The following is a 17,415-nucleotide window of genomic DNA, read 5'->3' as shown; positions in this document are numbered from 1 at the left end:
GATCACCTCCAGAGCTGGATGGTGTACATTGGAGTTCACATAGAGCTCAGAAGGATGGAACCCAGGGCCACGTTCTAGAGTTCAGAAGGATGAAACCCAGGGCCACGTTCTAGAGTTCAGAAGGATGGAACCCAGGGCCACGTTCTAGAGTTCAGAAGGATGGAACCCAGGGCCACGTTCTAGAGTTCAGAAGGATGGAACCCAGGGCCACGTTCTAGAGTTCAGAAGAATGGAACCCAGGGCCACGTTCTAGAGTTCAGAAAGATGGAAGAGTATTATTTTTGTAAATTACCATGTCTTTCTTTGTCTCTCTCTCTCACAGTGCCAGTGGGATGGATGCGTTGAAGATCGAAGAGATGGAGAAGATGTTGAAAGATGCCCACCTGGAAAAAGCCCGACTCATCGAGTCACGGGTGAGAAACCAGCCCGTCGAATCACACGATACTGCAACCTTCCGATCCCAGGAAACCATACAGAAACCAGCAAACGGGCAGATTCTTATTGGACGCTTATGTGTGTTTCAGGAGCGAGAGACCCTCGCTCGGCGTCACATGCTGGAGGAGGAGAGGAGGAGGAGGGAGGATGTGGAGAGGAGGCTGCAGGATGAGACTTCACACCGGCTGCAGCTGGTGGAGAAGGAGGTCAAGATGAGGGCCAAGAACTTCTCACAGGTAATACCTAGTTTAGAACTTCTCACAGGTCCAACCTGGTTCAGAACCTAGCACAGGTCAAACTGGGTTTAGAAATGTTCTCAGATCACACAGGTCACATTGGGCATAGAACTTAAAATCGTTGGACTATCCACAAAACATTATTTTAGGGACATATTTAACACTGAGTGAAGCAGGACCTAGTTTGACTCCTCCCTTGATCCTCTCCTCCTTCCCTCTTCAGGCTCGTCCAATGACACGCTACCTGCCCATCAGGAAGGAGGAGTTTGACCTGCGCTGTCACGTGGAGTCGTCTGGCCACAGCGTGGACACCTGCTACCACGTCATCCTGAGTGACAAGATGTGCAAAGGCTACCTGGTCAAGATGGGGGGAAAGATCAAGTCCTGGAAGAAGCGCTGGTTCGTCTTCGACCGCCTCAAACGCACCTTCTCCTACTATGTCGGTGAGTTCACCACAAGAAGCTTTAGCTCAGCTGGCTTTTAACTAATAGTATACCATAGAGACTGAGGTTTGAACCCCTGCCTTGCCAGTTGAGCTGGCTTCGGAGTTTTATATACGAGTGTGTGCGTGCATTATGCAGTAGCGATGGCTTTAATTAGATTTTTTTTTAAGACTTCAGAGACTCAGGCATTCTGCTAATATGCAAATGAGGGGCTATTTGAATGATAAAACAAGTCGTTAGAAGATAATTACTCCGAATTAAAATGTAACAGTTATTCCTAGAAATGTTCTCCTCTATATGAGCTGCTGGTGTAGCGTAGTACTGGTTGGTGTGTTTATGCCTGGGGGGGAGTTTGGGTGTGTGAGCCCCCCCCCCCCCCCCCCCCCTCCACTTCAGTTGTCAGAGGCTGATGAAACACACTGCAACCCTGTACCACAACCGTGCAACACTGCTACAACCACCCTGCCCTGACAGAGTTGAACAGATACTGTTGTTGCTCCTACCATCAGTATAGATGGGATACTAAAAGAAACACAGAAGAAGGATTTATATGCAGATTAGAGTCATTGGCAGGTGGCTTGTCAGGGTTGTGGATGACCACTGACCATCCAAGTTTGGTTTAGTTTACTGTGACAGTGGATATCCCAACCCTTTTGTCAATCTTATTGTTACTGTTTCCCAATTTCTCCATACTGTATGAATTACTATTGTACCGGCTTTCCTCAAACAATAAACTAGGCTTGACTTGAAAAAGCTGGCATTGGAAGCTCCCTGGGCTTCATTTTGGTGCTGCTGACACCATGACCGACTATAAAAGGTTTCCCTTCCACTCTCTTCCCACATCCTGTCTCTCTCTCCTCTCCAGATAAACACGAGAGCAAGCTGAAGGGTGTTATCTACTTCCAGGCCATCGAAGAAGTCTACTACGACCACCTACGCAGCGCCACCAAGGTACTTCCTGTCCGTCTCTACTTCCTGTCACTTTACAGCACCTACTTCCTGTCTGTGCTGTGCTCTCTGTATACAACATGAAATATCTTTACTCAGTTCTGTTAGTTTGTTATTTTACCATCACCTTGTCACTCACACTTTTTTATGATCAGGGGCTTGTTTCTCAAATTTTCTGTTGCGACACAGTGTACTTTTCGATACATGTTTTTGTTTGCATATCCTATTCTTTCTTTTCTCCCCACACTGTTTTGCTTTGCCGGCTGGTTTCACCTGGTTTCAGAAGGGATTTTTCAACCTGAATTTGACCAGTGTATGTATCACTCTTGCTGTCCCAATTAACCCCAACCCCATCTCCCCCACACTGAAGAAATAGCCCTCCACCCTGCCTGCCCCTCCTCCCCTCCTTACTTCAGTGCAACCTGTGGGCTCACTAAAGCTGAGTCTTCACTGCATCTGGTTTTAAACTTTCAAGTGTGCTTGATATAACTCGGCAGGCATGCTGAGCAAACAAGACGTTCATGGTTTGCCTTTACAACAGAGTTCCAACCACACAGGGAAGCTAAATCAAGCACACTGTAGCATGGCACAGATCAGAGTAGACCCCCATGTTGGTGGAGGGTTTTTACCTGGCATGGTCCTGTGTATGGTTTCTACAGCAGCTGTGTGTGTCTCCAGAACTTCTCCTCTCTGCCCTCTCAGATCTGTGTAGTTGTGTGTGCCAAAAACGTGTACATGTTCAGAGCTTATGAAGTGCATGTGTGTGTTTGTGTATTTAAGCGAGTGTGACATGGTGTCATAGAACCTCAGCACTTCCTGTAGTACTTCCTGTAGTACTTCCTGTAGTACTTCCTACAGTACTTCCTGTAGTACTTCCTGTTGTACTTCATGTAGTTCTTCCTGTAGTACTTGCTGTTTTGACTCGTCCTGTGACCCCTCTGTGATTTGTCCCTCTCCAGCACATATTTGAGCTCCTGCCCCTTCAGTTTCAGAGAGGTCTGAGTGTGTCTGTGCATGTGTTTGTAACTGTTTGTGTGTCTGCGAGGCTATGTGTGTAAGAGTGTGTGTGGATGTGTGTGAGGTAAGTATGTGTGTAGCACGCTGACTAATAGTGTGATGTGGAATAACATGTCCCTGAACTCAGGGTGGGGGTCAGAGGTCAGCTCTAGTGTCCGAGGGGCTGTTCCTCCTGTACCTGCCTCTGGTTCGACTTACCCTCTGCCTAGCCACACGCTTACTTTGGACCGTTTGTGTTTTGTGGAGGGTAATGTTATGATACTGATCCTCTGTATTATCCTCCTTCTCTCCTCCTATCTCTCCATCTCTTTACTTTTCTCTCTATCTTCCTTCCCCCTCTTACTTTCAGAGCCCCAACCCATCTCTGACCTTCTGTGTGAAGACCCATGACAGGCTGTACTACATGGTGGCTCCTTCGCCTGAGGCCATGAGGATTTGGATGGACGTCATTGTCACTGGGGCAGAGGGATACACGCAGTTCCTCAACTGAGGTCAAGCAGAAGGGATACACACCTGAACTACAGACAAAGGCCCTTCTAAGGCCTCGTTCTCTGTCTCCCAGCACTGGGGAAAAGCCTTTTGATTTTCTATGATTTTGTTACTTTTGATCAAATATTTTTAATCCGCATCTTCACTTTACATTATAGACATTTTCAACATCATTTTTTTCTACTATATTGCCTTGTTTGGGATTGAAAAAGGGAGCCCAGTAGGATAATGACACACACACAAGTATATACAGTAAACCAAAATGTAGTAATGACAAAGCCTTTCTATATTGCCAAATGGGGATCTTGTTTTAGTTACAGTTTTACGAAACAATTCTGTTATTTTGTGCAGAATTTTGAAAGTTTAATTTTTTTTACACATTATATTGTTATATTGCCAAATGATATTATGCCAATGTTTTCTCTATAATGGTCCATCAATGGAATGCAATGAAATGTTCCAGAGTAAATTGTGTTTATCCAGAAACTCCATCTGCAATGGAGAGGTATAATGATCTAAGAGATATATTTTGAGACCTTATTTTATATGTCGTCTATCAATGCTTATAGAGATCAGTGAGGCTGGGACTACAATTACCAGTGTCCGTAGACAGCAGCTCAGGAGTCTATGTTTGTAGTTCTCACAATCCAAGTCCACTGTTGAAACTACACTGTGTCCATCTTATTTTGTCATGTGGCCAACCAATTACCCTTAAAGTGCGAAAACACATGTACACAAACACACACCTAAATAGAGGAAGGCCCAGTCTGTTTGCCAAGTCGTGCTAACTTGACCCCTAACAGGAAGCAGCCATCCACCACTGCCAGCCTACAACAGCGAGAGGCACACAGGAGCAAACACCACCCAACACTCTGTGCCTTGATCTCCCCAGTCATAAACCTAGTCTGAGACTGTCAATCTAGCTACATCCTGCTGCTGAACTAGCCACAATCGAAGCTAATGTAATACTGTGTTTTTATACATGTTAAACAATGGTGATGTTTTGACAGACTTGCATGAATGATCTGTCTGTAGGGAAAGCAGGGTCTATCCCTTGCCCTAGTTGTAGTAACCGCAATACTGGAGGGTTATAAAAAGAATTGGGCAACTAGACATGTATACATTTGGTTTGAACATGGGTGGGGTCAAACATTTCTATCAACCCATATGCCAACACTACCCTGCTCTGTCACTAATTATGTGTGGGGATGTTTCAATGGTCTATTGACATTAGTAGGCTCATGTCCCTACTGTCCACCTTGAAACCTATGACCAGATCCACCTAGAACAGACAAGGTCCAGTCCAAACTTGACCCTACAGCTTTAAGAATCTGGACTGACCTGGTGTCATTGTGATGTCGATGATTGCGACATTGTGAAGGATTGATCAGGCCGTGATCAATCGTTACCTTTTTTAATGTTTTTTTTTTTCTTTTTTAAGAGGCGTATGTGCGTTCGGTGTGTTTATTGTTTGGTGGCTACAGTGACTCTGATCATGAGACTGCATGCAGGGGTCCACATCATGACCCTGAGGTAGGGATCTTCTGTGTTCTTTATGTATTTATCTTTTAAATGATGCCTGAGATAGCATATGTCAGTCTAGAAAGAAAAGTGATAAAAGACCTTAATATATATTCTCCTTCCTGCCTTTTCTCCCCCTTGCCCCTTCTGGGCTCATCCAAACTGTTCTACAATTGTCAGGAGGAATCAGATTACTGTTAATGATAATTGATATTATCCTTGTTAGAAAATAAACGGACTTTTATACTGTATAGATGAATGCCTGTATGAAAATGTTGTTTTTTCATCATTGACTCTCATTGAAGAACTTTAATGGTCACAGTACATATCAGTGGATAAAGTGTTGTATCAATGCACTGTGTTTGTTCATTCAGCTGAACACACACTCAGAAGAATACAGACACACACACACAGTCAGTAGATTATCACACTGAGTATAACATCTGACTGGCTCCTGTCAGCCTGCCACCAGGTTTTGTTGACAGTATTGGTATCCTCTGTTTAATAAGGTACTTCAACGTATGGAATTTGTACGATCTAGTAAACAGATGTTGCAGAACCAATGTGTTTCCTTGTCTTGCTTCAACACAGTAATAAAGCATGTATTCCCAGTACAATGTCGATAGTTGGCCCCAAGGGGGATTCAGCAACACTAACATGGTATTGGTGTAAATCGACTATGAACTGTGAAATGAACATTGTTCTGATTAGGTGGATGGGGTCATTACTGGTAAAAACAAACAAACACTAAATCAAATCTAAAAACAAGGTAAAATTGTTGCTACAGTTAAAAACGAAAAACTCTTTAGCCAATTCAATGACACGTTTACAGCAGGCCTTAGCAGTTCCACCATTTGTTGGGGTGTTTTCAGGAACTACGCAAAAGCATAATAAAAAAATCACATACATGTAGGGCTTGGCACAAATCAATGATTCCACAAAGGAAGCAAATGGTTGATCTCTGCTCCATTCAGCAAGAAGAATATTCTCCAGGTATTCTACAGCTCATTGATGTCATCACCTGTGTAAATACAATTACAAACAGCAACAGGGTTTCACCAAGAACATTGTCAAGATGTGGTTGGTGTGACTGGCTACTAATAGCCTGAAGGGGTGGTCACAGTCAGGCCAAACTAATTGCACCTCATTCATTCCTTAATCCCTTGACCACACAAGATTCCATCTTGCCATGCTCCAAGTTATTATTTTGTGCCCTAATCACAGTGGTTCGGACCAGTGACAGTGTCCTATGAGGAACTACTGGCAGCTATGGCTGGGGATGAAGTTAGTTGGCTATAGACAGATAGTTCCACCATCAAAAATGGTGGAACTAAAAAATAAGGTTATGAACCCCTACCCTAGCGCAAAAACCTTCTGGTCCCCGTTTATTTCGCCACAGCACTCTAATACATTATTCACCGTGAATTTAGGTGTAACTGCCCCTTAACAGACAGTCAATCAACCTTGGGTCCAATATGTTACATTACTGGAAAAAGAGCTATTCAAATGTGTATTGATGTGATTTGAAGCAGCATGTTGAAGGAGCGATGTTAGGAACTTACCCTCAGCGCACGGAGAGCTGTAGTCGCTAACCGCCACATCACCTGAGGAGACACTCAAATTTAGACTTCATTTATACACTCAAAACCATAATAACGAGCATGCCTGAAACCCTGTTCTGTTTCCATCTCTCTTTTTCCTTTTCTATACGAGTTCATACTTGTCTGGTAGTAGTCGTAGACCTTGACCACAGCAGGTTTGAGGTTCCTAACTGGAAGGTCCTCCTGGATGACCAGGATGTAAGACTGGGTTTCCTGCTGCTTAAGCTTGAAAACACAGTTAAACATTAGAGACTGTTGATTTGGTTTTCAGTATTGGGTGGATTTGCAGTTATGGCAGTAAACAAGTCCTTTTTGACACTTTGACTGTTCTGAAATATTCTAAAACATTAACAACCATGCATATTAGTCCAATCGAAGTGCTATGAAAGATTTGTGAAACTCTTGAAACCTACCCCGTCGACATAGATGATAACATGTCCGTCCTCCTCATCGACACGCTTCACTGTGCTGGACTTTTGCAGCTGACAGAACAGAAGAGAACAAGTTAGTAAAAATTTAGAAGAGGATTTAACAGAAGCAGTATTTATGTATGCTCTTGGTACTAGTTAACTGTATTTCTACATTTGAACTCACAGGTCTGAGGGAGCTCTTGTCTAGGATGAAGCCAGAGAGAAGCTTGACGTTGATAATGACCATGTTGGTCTCCTTCCGGCGACCGTTGTACCTAAAACACACAAACGTTTTAAACAAACTTCATCAACTTCTTTCTTCTTGGGTAGTTAGACCCCTTTCAAGTTTGTACAGCTTTATGGGCTATGTTAGATGTAGTTGTCCATGGCTTGGGACCCATTACCTGACATTCACAGTCACAATGAGAGAGGGTTTGGTGACGTTGCACAACCCAACCACCTCAGTCGTCACGTTGAAGGCTGAGAAGTCCGGAGGAGGAGGGATGTTGTAACGCAGAGCCATCTGAAATAGGAACAGTGGATTACAGTTCAGTCAGTTATGCTGTATGTTGACATCACACACACCCACAGTATTTGTAAAACTATCAACATGATGCAGATAAGAGGCATCACAAGGCATATGTCTCACCTGGAGGAAGACACAGCTCTTCCCTTCAGCCCTGATCTTGTAGTCCCCGGGCACCTCCCCTAGTGGAGACTCCTGGTATAGCAGGCGGTTGTGCTGGTCCACCTTGAACTCTTGCCTCGATCCCCCGGTTGAGGTCACCACCACTGTACTGGCTCCCTCCGGACTGTAGGTGGCAGCACCGTACCTGGCCAGGGCCTGTAGCGCCACAACTGTATCCTGGTGAAAGGCAGACAGGTTGGTATTGATAACCGTAATACCAAGATAGGTTTAAAGGTTTGGATGAATAGAGGTACAGTAGGTAGGTGTACAGTTAAAGTGTGTGTGTGGGTGTGTCTACCTGTGTGGAAGAGAACCCTCCATAAGGGTTCTGTTGCTGGGCCAACCAGCGGACGATGCTGGATGAATAGCCCAGGCCGAAGCCCTCCATGGATGGTCCAGAGAGCAGCGCCAGCAGCACGTATGATGTCATCTCCACCTCAATGGAGTCCAGGCCCTTCCCAGAAGCCTCAGCTCTCTCCCAGTGGCGAGTGCCGTCTGCGAAGGGAACTAAGGTTCAAGGCTAAAAATTCACCACCAGACCCAACGATATGTATCAACGCTAGCCAAGCAACCACCTAGCATGCAAGACAACAAGACAGCCATCAAACCAACCATCTCAAGAGCCAGCCGGCCAGGTACCTGTGGTTTTGGCCTTCAGGTGCAGGTGTGTGATGAGTTTGCTGCGCGTGTCCTGGTCCCCGGCCAGTGAGAAGGTGTAGGAGAGCAGGGCTGTGGTGTACAGGTTCTCCAGTGGGGCAGCCACTGCCGTCTTTAGGCAGGCCAGACACCGGTCCACCATGGGGTCCTGGTGACACAGCAGCATAGAAGCACTCAGCTCCACTCTGCCTGTCTAACACATACCTTTACAGCACAGGACTGTATTCTAGCACGCTATGCTAAATGGAACAGTGTGCTGTATCTCTATTAGCATAATGACCAGAACTGCAAGGGTTTTGGATCATTTTAAAGTTGAGGAGAGTGGTGATCTGTAAATGGGGGTTAACTGGGTTTACACTCACAGTGGTGTTGAGTCCCAGCTCCAGCAGAGCAGCAGTGATGTAGGCAGTCAGGGACACGTCATCACTCACACCTCCCTGAAAACAGGAAAAACACAGTTAGCCACTCTCAGAAGAATAAGCAACACTATCAGCCAATCACAAGAGAACAGGGAACAGTCAGGCAATAACAGTCTCGCTTGAAAGATTGAATTTGCCTGCACCCTCCCCTTCACCTTCATGCCATTGTGGAAGAGTTTCCCCACAGAAGCAATGCAGCCATCAGGCTGCTGAAGACCAGCCAACCAGGACTTTGCCTTGGTGATGTGGGCGGGGTCAACAAAGATGAAGGGCCGTGCTCCTCCGAAAGACTTCATCACAAAGGATGTCAGCCTGAGGTCACACAGAAAACACCTTAACTTGAACTGTGCACTTCATTAACTTTGTCTGGGATGTAGTCACCATTGACTCGTACAATCCAATCTACAAACGACTCCAGTATCCAAAGATTTGTTTTGTGTGTTGGGTGTGAGAGGGAGTTCAGACTCACCAGGTGTTGCCAGACTCATCACTCTTGCCGAAAGCGCTGTATGAGCCATCATCATGCTTGTAGTTGAGCTCCCTTTGGTAGCCTGCAAGAACATGGTGGTTTACTGCAGTTTGCAAGCCATCCATCTATAAAACCATCCTTCCAGCTCCTTCATCCAACCATCCGTCCTCTTGGCCCATCAATCCATCTACTGTATTTCTCCACCAAACCACCCAAACTTCTCAGAGTGTGACTCACCACTCTCCAGGAAGTGTGTGGCCTTGTCTTGGACCTCAGGGGTCAGTTGCCTGGTGCTCTGCAGGTACGTCAGGATGTAGATGTTTGGTGCAAACAGAACCATGTTCTGCTCGCCACATCCATAGGGCATGGCCAGAAGACTGTCCAGGTTCTTCATGGCTCGACCCATCAGGTCACCTGGGAGGGGAGAACCGGTCAGAGACCGGACAGTGAGTAACGTTGTAGAGAGGAATCAACTGATGACTGAACAGCTCAAGTTAACATGATGCTGTAACCCTGTCTATATTTACAGGGTGTCATTTAGCAGACGCTCTTATCCAGAGCGACTTACAGTAAGTACAGGGACATTCCCCCCAAGGCAAGTAGGGTGAAATGCCTTGCCCAAGGACACAACGTAATTTTTGCACAGCCGGATTAGAACCGACAACCTTCTGATTAATAGCCGATTCCCTAACCGCTCAGCCATCTGACCCCCCTATATGACAAACATGCAGATATTCCAGAGGCAGGAACTGCAGGAATATGTAAAACACCAGATGGTTCATATGGGTTAGAAATTAGGTATATGACAAGAACATTATGTTTTACCTAGGACAGAGATGGAGGCCTTGGGTGATCCTTCCACAAACACTTCTGGCAGCTTCAGAGAGATGTCCCTCTCTACTGGACCCTCTGGAAACAGCAGACACACACATCAACAACAACCTTTTGAAAAACATCTGCAAAATGTCAGATGCTGCGGTGACACCACCAGTTTCACAACACCTACCTGCAGGGCAGAGCAGAGCGTTGTGGCTCAATGTCTGCTGGGTTCCCTCGGCCTGGAAAAAATGAAGGATGAGAAAAGGAGTAAAGATACAGTAAACTAACTCAGTGACATTAATATAAGACTGAGAAAGTAAAGGACAAAACAAACTTGAACGCACTACCTTGAGGTTGTAGTACTCACCTCCACCAACAGGGGTCGGATCACCGTGTCAATGCGGCCCTTCTCAGGCAGCGTGGCAACCTCATTGCCACAAAGATCCTCCGTCTTCAAAGCCTCTGCACTCACCTTCACACTCACCTCCCCTACACACACACACACACACACACACACACATATTAACATGTATGTCTAGTTACGGAGACACCAAATCTCTTGGTACACAGGAAGAGACATCAGTATGCAGCTCGAGCCTCAAGTACCTCACCTTCACAGGGGGTGTCACTCTTATGTACTATGGATTGACAGCACCCCTTCTCTCTTACCTCCCTCTGCCTACTCTCTATCACCCCTTCTTGCATACAGTTGTACCCCACTCACCTCCCTCCTTTTAACCCTCCCCCACCCCTTCCTACTATGACAGTTATACACCACTCCTATCCTGGGTGTTTAGCGGGTTCCTGGAAGCTGCGAGTGGCTCACCGAGGGCAGTGGGGGTGATGATCCAACGGAATGTTCTGCTCTCGTCGGCACACAGACACACCTGGTACTGGCAGCCATCACAGGTCTTGGCGCTAAACTGGTCAGATTCCGGCAGAGTCACTTTCACCTGGGAGGGGTCAGATCACAATAAGGATAAATACACGGCATTGCCAATGGAGGAAAAGTAAATTGCTCATGCACACAGACATGGGACCTTTGGCTACCAATGCATTGTGGTGGATGGCGAAATTTGTGTCAAATAACCCCACGTCAGACGTCATACTGTACCATGATGCACTTGGAGAGGTAGTTGAAGACGGTGGCACGGAGGATGAACACCTCGCCACGGATGACGGAGTAGGGCAGGGTGAGGCTGAGGAAGAAAGGCTGGAAGGCAGTGAGGGCAGTGTCAGGGGCCAGACCCAGGCCCACAGAGGACGTACAGAAGGCCCCAGCAGCCCACTTAGTGATGGTGTCAGGAACCGTCTTCTCTAGCGTCACAGAGCCCGAGTCTCTGCAGCACAGACAGGCCCAGCCAGGTTAGTCTATGAGCTGGTCTCTAGGGTTAATAGAGACTAGTGGCTTGAACATGCTGAATCATACGTGCTTTGTGTATGTGATTCTTATTTTGAGAGTTTTAAAGTTACATTGAACATAATACATTCTTCTTTTTTATCATCACCAGTATTAGGACGTAATCTGAGTGAGCCTACCCAACAGGCACCAGATCCCAGATCCAGGTCTCAGGGAAGTAGGTTCGCACAGTTTCCAGCGATCCTTCTGCTCTTCCTCCACCACCATCTGCATAGTATCACATTTTAATGACACACTTTATATAAAAAATGTCACTCAAGAAGTTTGCCATGGTTAAACCAAAGAGCTGCTAGATATATACTTGTTTTAGGTTAAAGACTCGTTTTAACTTACAATTGGGAAACTAAGATTATAAAGTTTAATCAATACAGAAATATTATCTCAAGTGTGGATGTAAACACTGTTATAATGATTATTCCTGATTTAATATTTCATCCACAACACTGTATCATTCAGTAACAACTGAGGAAGAAGCTAACCACCAAACAATCATGTTGTGATTACTTACCAGACTCAACCATGTCGTCATACATATAGTTTCTTCCATAAAAAGTATCACAGTCAAAAGGTCTCTTCACATCAGAGTTGGTGAGGATCTTAATTCCGACATCCTGGAAGAGGAAATCAAAGAGGACCTACATCAGGAACTAGACATGTCTATCTGGTGAGTTTGTTTACCTTCATGACAAAAACACAGTACTCAACAACAATGGAATAGCACTGTTGTATCAGAATTATGATTTTTAACATGTTGGATGAACTTGGTTTACAACTCAACAATAAAAACGTGCTCCATAATGTAATAAATGAGTGCTATACATAAATACAAGTCCTTCTCATAACACATAGAATGCCAACTCTCATTTTAAAGATGCACTCTCACTTTAAATATGCTGTAGACATCGTTCATCTCCTCATTAGGTTCATAGAAGGAACGTTTCTTGCGGCTGGGTGAGTCATCAGCTGGTTCTTCATCTACTTGGGGCACTAAAGACAATTCTATCATTTGCCGGCAGGGGTATGGTTCATGGTCGTCTATGGAGTAATGGTAGCCTGTCAGCTTATCTACTGGTAACAGCTTGTACACCTGCACAGATAGAATGATTCATAGGAAACATGTTAGTTTGTGGTCAGTGTGTTAGGTTGGTGTGTGAGGTCAGAACAGTTGGCTACGTGTGGTCTCGCTGTGTGGTTACACTGTGCAGTCAGAACATACAGATTCAACACTGAGCTCCTTTTCAGGCTTCAGCAGCAGGACAGACTGGTCGATGGCCCTGATGGAGCAGAGAGAGCCAGGCGCAGCCTGCAGGCTCAGGGACGTCTTCTCCCCAGGGAGCTCCTGAGGCAACGAGAAGCTCAGAGAAACCTGCACACAAACACACATCATTATGTACAGAGTATGCACCTGCACACAGTGGATGTGGAGAAGATGACATACTGTATGGATGGACTGACTAGTACTGTAACCCGGAGCCTACCTTGTTCTTCAGGCAGAGCCTTATGGGGAAGTCCTGGCTGTCTGCCACAGCCTCTCCGCTGGGCATGACTGTGTACACAACCACCTGGGCGAAGGGTGCAAGGTCTACCATCTTCTGAAGGGGTACACTCAACTCCCCTCTATTTACTGGAGACAGAGGAACACACAAGAAGCAAATGGAAATGACTTCTCGCTCTAGGTCCCAGTACAACGTCAGACTGTCTGGTTATTTAGTGACAGATATTGACTGTACCTGTCTGCTCCGTCACAGTCACAGGTATGCGTCCATGATGCACAACGCTGCCTCTTGACATCACCTGCAACCACAACACAACCGACTGTAGTACCACAAGAGATTGCAATTTGGGAACCCCCCCGCATTTTGGTTGAAGGTCCTCCCCCACATTGGGACCCTGGGTAGTCAGTCCCATACACACTTTGACGCCCATGTCTGTACTATCTCACCATGTAGAAGAAGTCCAGAGTCTTCTGGCCCTCCTTAAGCTCCTCCCCACTGATGATGTAGGTGGCGCCCACTGTGGCGTCTGTCTCACAGGACAAGGTCTGGCTGGCCTGCTGGATCCTCACAAAGCTCTTGCTCTTGGAGTAGAAGGTCTTGAGACTGTGGTGGGCTGAGCCGTACTCTGGAAGGCGTTGGTCTCTAACATACGGATGCCTGTCCTCTTTAAACCTGGTGCGAGCCTATAGGGAGAGAAACGTGGAGAGGAGAGACAGCTGGGTTGAGGGGACTTTGAACGCCAGGAAAGAAATAGAAAAAGAGAGAGGAAGAAAGGTGGTGGGTTAAAGAAAGAAAGAGAAATAAAGTAAAAAGGCGATACAGTAGGCAGAGAGAGAGCAGACCTGTAGTGATACATGTTCACTCCAAAGGGAGGTGTCCAGAGAGAAGGGGACCATGCCCTTGCTGTCTGTGGTCAGGGTCCAGTTATTCACAGGGGCACGAGTCTGCAGGAACAGGTAGACCAGCTCGTTGGCTGCAGGAGAGGAGTCTGGGCCCACCACCTTGATCTGGAAACCCACAGGACATACTGGGATGACTGGACTACAGATGAACACCAGGGCAGGTGGGATCAGTGACCTCTGGATCCATAGAAGCTATCTTTAACACCCGCAGATGTAATCAGCACTGTCACTGATAACAGAAAGTGGATAATGTGGTCAATGAGATCTGTCGTTGCTTCTCATTGGTCACCTTGCCCTGGTAGGGGATGCCTGGCTTGTAGGCTGAAGGGGCGTCCTCAAACGTGACCTTTCTGATCACGCTGGAGAATGTTGCGCTGCTGCTGCCCTTCAGGACCACCTCTGGAGGAAGAACATGGAACGGGGGGTCAAGGGTCACAAGGAAAACAATGCTTTTATCCTGCTCCTCTTTCTGATCCCTCCTTCCCCTCCTCTACTGCTCCTTCTCTCTCCACCTCCTCCTTCACCCCTTCCCCTCTCGTACCTGTCGCATACTTCACCCTGCCCTCTCCAACCACCTCCCTCCCGCATGCTCTCATTAGCTCTCTTAGCTCGTACTTGTCCAGTACTCCTCCATCTCCTCCTTTTTCTCCTCCTAACTTACCTGTCCCATACTCCTCCATCTCTGCCTGCACCTGGAAGCTGTCCCGGAAGCCTGACATGTTCAGGTTGAACTGCGTCACATCCACCACTTGTGTTGCACAGCCGCTTTTGTCCGTCTTCACAATCAACCAAACAAAAGAGGAACAGTGTGCTAATATTACAAGAGATACAATCCTTTAATTAATCCTATGAATTCCTCATGAGGTAATTAGATGAAATGAATATGCATTAAAGTTCTACAGAGGGACCCAGGCAGGGAACATTTCCTCACAGACCCCACAGTCATCCATGGAATGAGATAACCTGAGTCAAGCCTAACATACACTCATTTCATATTTCCTGCAGATGTCTAAGTGGTTTTCCTCGTCCAATAGCCAGCGGTATTTGTATCCCTTCTTCCTGCAGACCTCAGCCTTCACAGAGCCCAGGACAGGCTTGCCATACGTGTACCTGAAGAGAAGCAACACACCTGTCAAACTGCCTGGCTTGATGGCCATTGACTGCGTCCTGGTTGACTTATGATGGCATCACCATCTCCATGAGAACTTACTTTCCACAGACCCTGAGAGTGGCCTCTGTGTCCAGGATGGTGATGACGCTGGGTAGCTGGACCTTCACCTCGTACTTAGGAAGGACTGAGAGGAGGGCAGGGAATAAGCACAGAACTATATCCAGACACATACATTGTTACAGACTCTGATAGAGAGTGATAGAGAGTGATAGAGAGTGATACAGGCAATAACACAGACACAAAAAGGGATATACACATAACAACACCATCACAGACACAGGCATAGCTAGAAGGCTGACCATATTCCTTGATGTCGAAGAACTGTTTAATCTGTTTGCCCTTCTCGGTCCAGGCGGTGATGGTGTAGGCACCCTGGGTGGCCTCTGGTGTTGTGGGGTGGGACAAGTCCAGGATGCCGCTCACTGTTGATTGGTTTAGCCACTGAGCGATGCGGTTGGAGTTGGGGTCCTTTGCACCAATCAGAGAAGGAGAAATTGAGAGTTCTGATGGTGAGTCTGTTCTTGTGAAGGTGAGTCTATTTTTATGAAAATGCATGAGTCTTAAGGTGATTATCATTTGTATTATATTTTCTAGGTTTGTACTTCAATATTAACTGATATTACCTGAAGCTCCACAGTTTGAAACTGTAAAAGAGAGAGATGCAGTGTTAGACATTGTCAGATGGTATATTATGTGTGTGTGTGTGGGCGAGTCAGAGCCCTCTGTACTCTTCTACACTCACGCTTTGACTAAATCAACTGTACTCAAGGTCATTGAACCGTCCCAACCTCCCTCCCCACCTCCCAGCACCCTCCTGGATTACAGCACAGCTCCTACTCTCATCCTGTCAGCCTTCTTCCCGTAGCTCCATAGAGGTCATAGCTCTATTAAACTAATCACAGACTTGTCAACCCAGAAACACCAGACACACAAAGCAGCTCACCATCTGATTGTGCGGCACAAAACTGGAATCCAGCGAGACGATTCGAAACTGAACTGAAAGGGTAAAATAACAGACATTTAAAGATATGTTACTACAGATTACACTGTGTGTAGTCCTAGAGCTAGTCTCCTACCCTTCTGGCCAGGTTTGTAGATGGGCTTGTCTGTCTGGACGAGGGTGATGAAGGTGGAGGGTCTGATGAGGATCTTGGCCTTCTTGCTCATGGAGTCCTTCTCTCCGGTCACTGAGACATGGAGGGTGGCCACAGTCTCACGGACCACAGGGGGGACCTGCAAGACACGCATGCACACTTCAGATCTAAGACTCTGGGGTTGTGACACTTATGGTACCAGTACAACAGAGACATGGTAGATTGGTGGGTTAGTATGATGAGGCTGGTATGGTGACACCAGAGACCCATAGACTTGGGATATCTTCTCAACACAAAGCTGTATAATTACTCAGGTCAGATTACAGGTAGAGGCAGGTATAACTGATCTCAGGTCAGATCAAGGGAAGATGAAGGTATAACTGATGTCAGGTCAGATCATGGGAAGAATCAGGTATAACCGATCTCAGGTCAGATCATGGGTAGATGAAGGTATACTTGGAAGGACAGGCAGCGGTAGAAGTCCTGGGAGACCCCAGTCTCCTCCAGCAGGGTGGCGTTGGCCCGCTTCAGCCGCAGGATCACCCTGAGGGAGAGGGGCTCTGTGGGGCCATGAACGTGGGCACACACAGTCTCCATCCCGCCTCCCACCACCTGGGAGCTCATGGTCACCATGTAGATACTGCAGAGAGGGGGGAGGTGAGGATCATTACGTTATCTGCTTATTTTATAAGTTGACAAAATAAAACATTTTAGACTTTACATTTTATGTCAACAAACCTGTCGCGTCGCAGTGCATGCATGGTGCACTAAGATGTGAATGATTTCAACTACAATCTAGGCGTGCATGCGCATTAAATCCCCCCCACCCTCATTTAATGTGCGCAAAGAAAATAAATGAACGATTTAACGCAATATTAAACAGAGTTGTATTTTTTAAGCATACTTTAATGTTTGGTGCACTTTTTTGTTTTTTTACTTACGATTCATTTAAGTTACGCGATGTTGCAGTTTGCAAAAGGGCAGATGCGATCACAAGAAGGACGCTGAGCACTTTCACTTTCGGAAGCATCGCTGTTGTCACGTTTCTGGCCGCTGCAGATACGCTCCTCATGGGCACTTTCCAAAATGTGTTGGCAACTGACAGTCCCTCACCAATGTCAGAAAACGGTTCTTTTCATACTTAACTAGTCTACACTCCCCCCTGTCGCTCCCGAAACGG

At 46.3% G+C, this 17,415-nt stretch overlaps 2 protein-coding genes across 4 annotated transcripts in view; one reads left to right on the top strand and one right to left on the bottom strand.

Annotated features, from left to right (window-relative positions):
• Positions 1 to 5,652, top strand: part of phldb1b (pleckstrin homology-like domain, family B, member 1b) — a 44,112-nt gene extending 38,460 nt beyond the window's left edge. For all 3 annotated transcript variants that reach the window (XM_067246086.1, XM_067246085.1, XM_067246084.1), the window contains 5 exons: positions 323 to 413; positions 525 to 671; positions 895 to 1,114; positions 1,980 to 2,065; positions 3,429 to 5,652. In XM_067246086.1, the coding sequence (XP_067102187.1) occupies positions 323 to 413; positions 525 to 671; positions 895 to 1,114; positions 1,980 to 2,065; positions 3,429 to 3,569 (685 nt within the window). In that variant the 3' untranslated portion in view covers positions 3,570 to 5,652. The remainder of the gene's footprint in view (positions 1 to 322; positions 414 to 524; positions 672 to 894; positions 1,115 to 1,979; positions 2,066 to 3,428) is intronic.
• A 21-nt stretch (positions 5,653 to 5,673) lies between these two features.
• Positions 5,674 to 17,265, bottom strand: LOC136951591 (alpha-2-macroglobulin-like). The gene is made up of 36 exons (XM_067246087.1): positions 17,177 to 17,265; positions 16,692 to 16,875; positions 16,218 to 16,374; positions 16,085 to 16,137; positions 15,765 to 15,785; positions 15,441 to 15,609; positions 15,181 to 15,265; positions 14,954 to 15,080; positions 14,632 to 14,746; positions 14,260 to 14,369; positions 13,911 to 14,075; positions 13,515 to 13,751; positions 13,303 to 13,366; positions 13,051 to 13,196; positions 12,789 to 12,938; positions 12,456 to 12,659; positions 12,081 to 12,183; positions 11,692 to 11,779; positions 11,267 to 11,492; positions 10,979 to 11,105; positions 10,520 to 10,641; positions 10,340 to 10,391; positions 10,159 to 10,242; positions 9,571 to 9,747; positions 9,334 to 9,415; positions 9,020 to 9,176; positions 8,808 to 8,882; positions 8,428 to 8,593; positions 8,087 to 8,283; positions 7,750 to 7,965; positions 7,505 to 7,623; positions 7,285 to 7,375; positions 7,104 to 7,172; positions 6,810 to 6,915; positions 6,652 to 6,693; positions 5,674 to 6,110 (listed from the first exon to the last, which is right to left on the bottom strand). The coding sequence occupies exons 1-36, from the start codon at positions 17,263 to 17,265 to the stop codon at positions 6,088 to 6,090; spliced, it is 4,398 nt and encodes a 1,465-aa protein (XP_067102188.1). The 3' UTR covers positions 5,674 to 6,087.
• Between the last annotated feature and the right edge of the window lie 150 nt (positions 17,266 to 17,415).

This window comes from Osmerus mordax, chromosome 11 (assembly GCF_038355195.1).
Source record: "Osmerus mordax isolate fOsmMor3 chromosome 11, fOsmMor3.pri, whole genome shotgun sequence".
NCBI classification, from domain to species: Eukaryota; Metazoa; Chordata; class Actinopteri; order Osmeriformes; family Osmeridae; genus Osmerus; species Osmerus mordax.
Note: the sequence above shows the minus strand (reverse complement) of the source record. Positions and strands in the feature narration are given on the sequence as shown.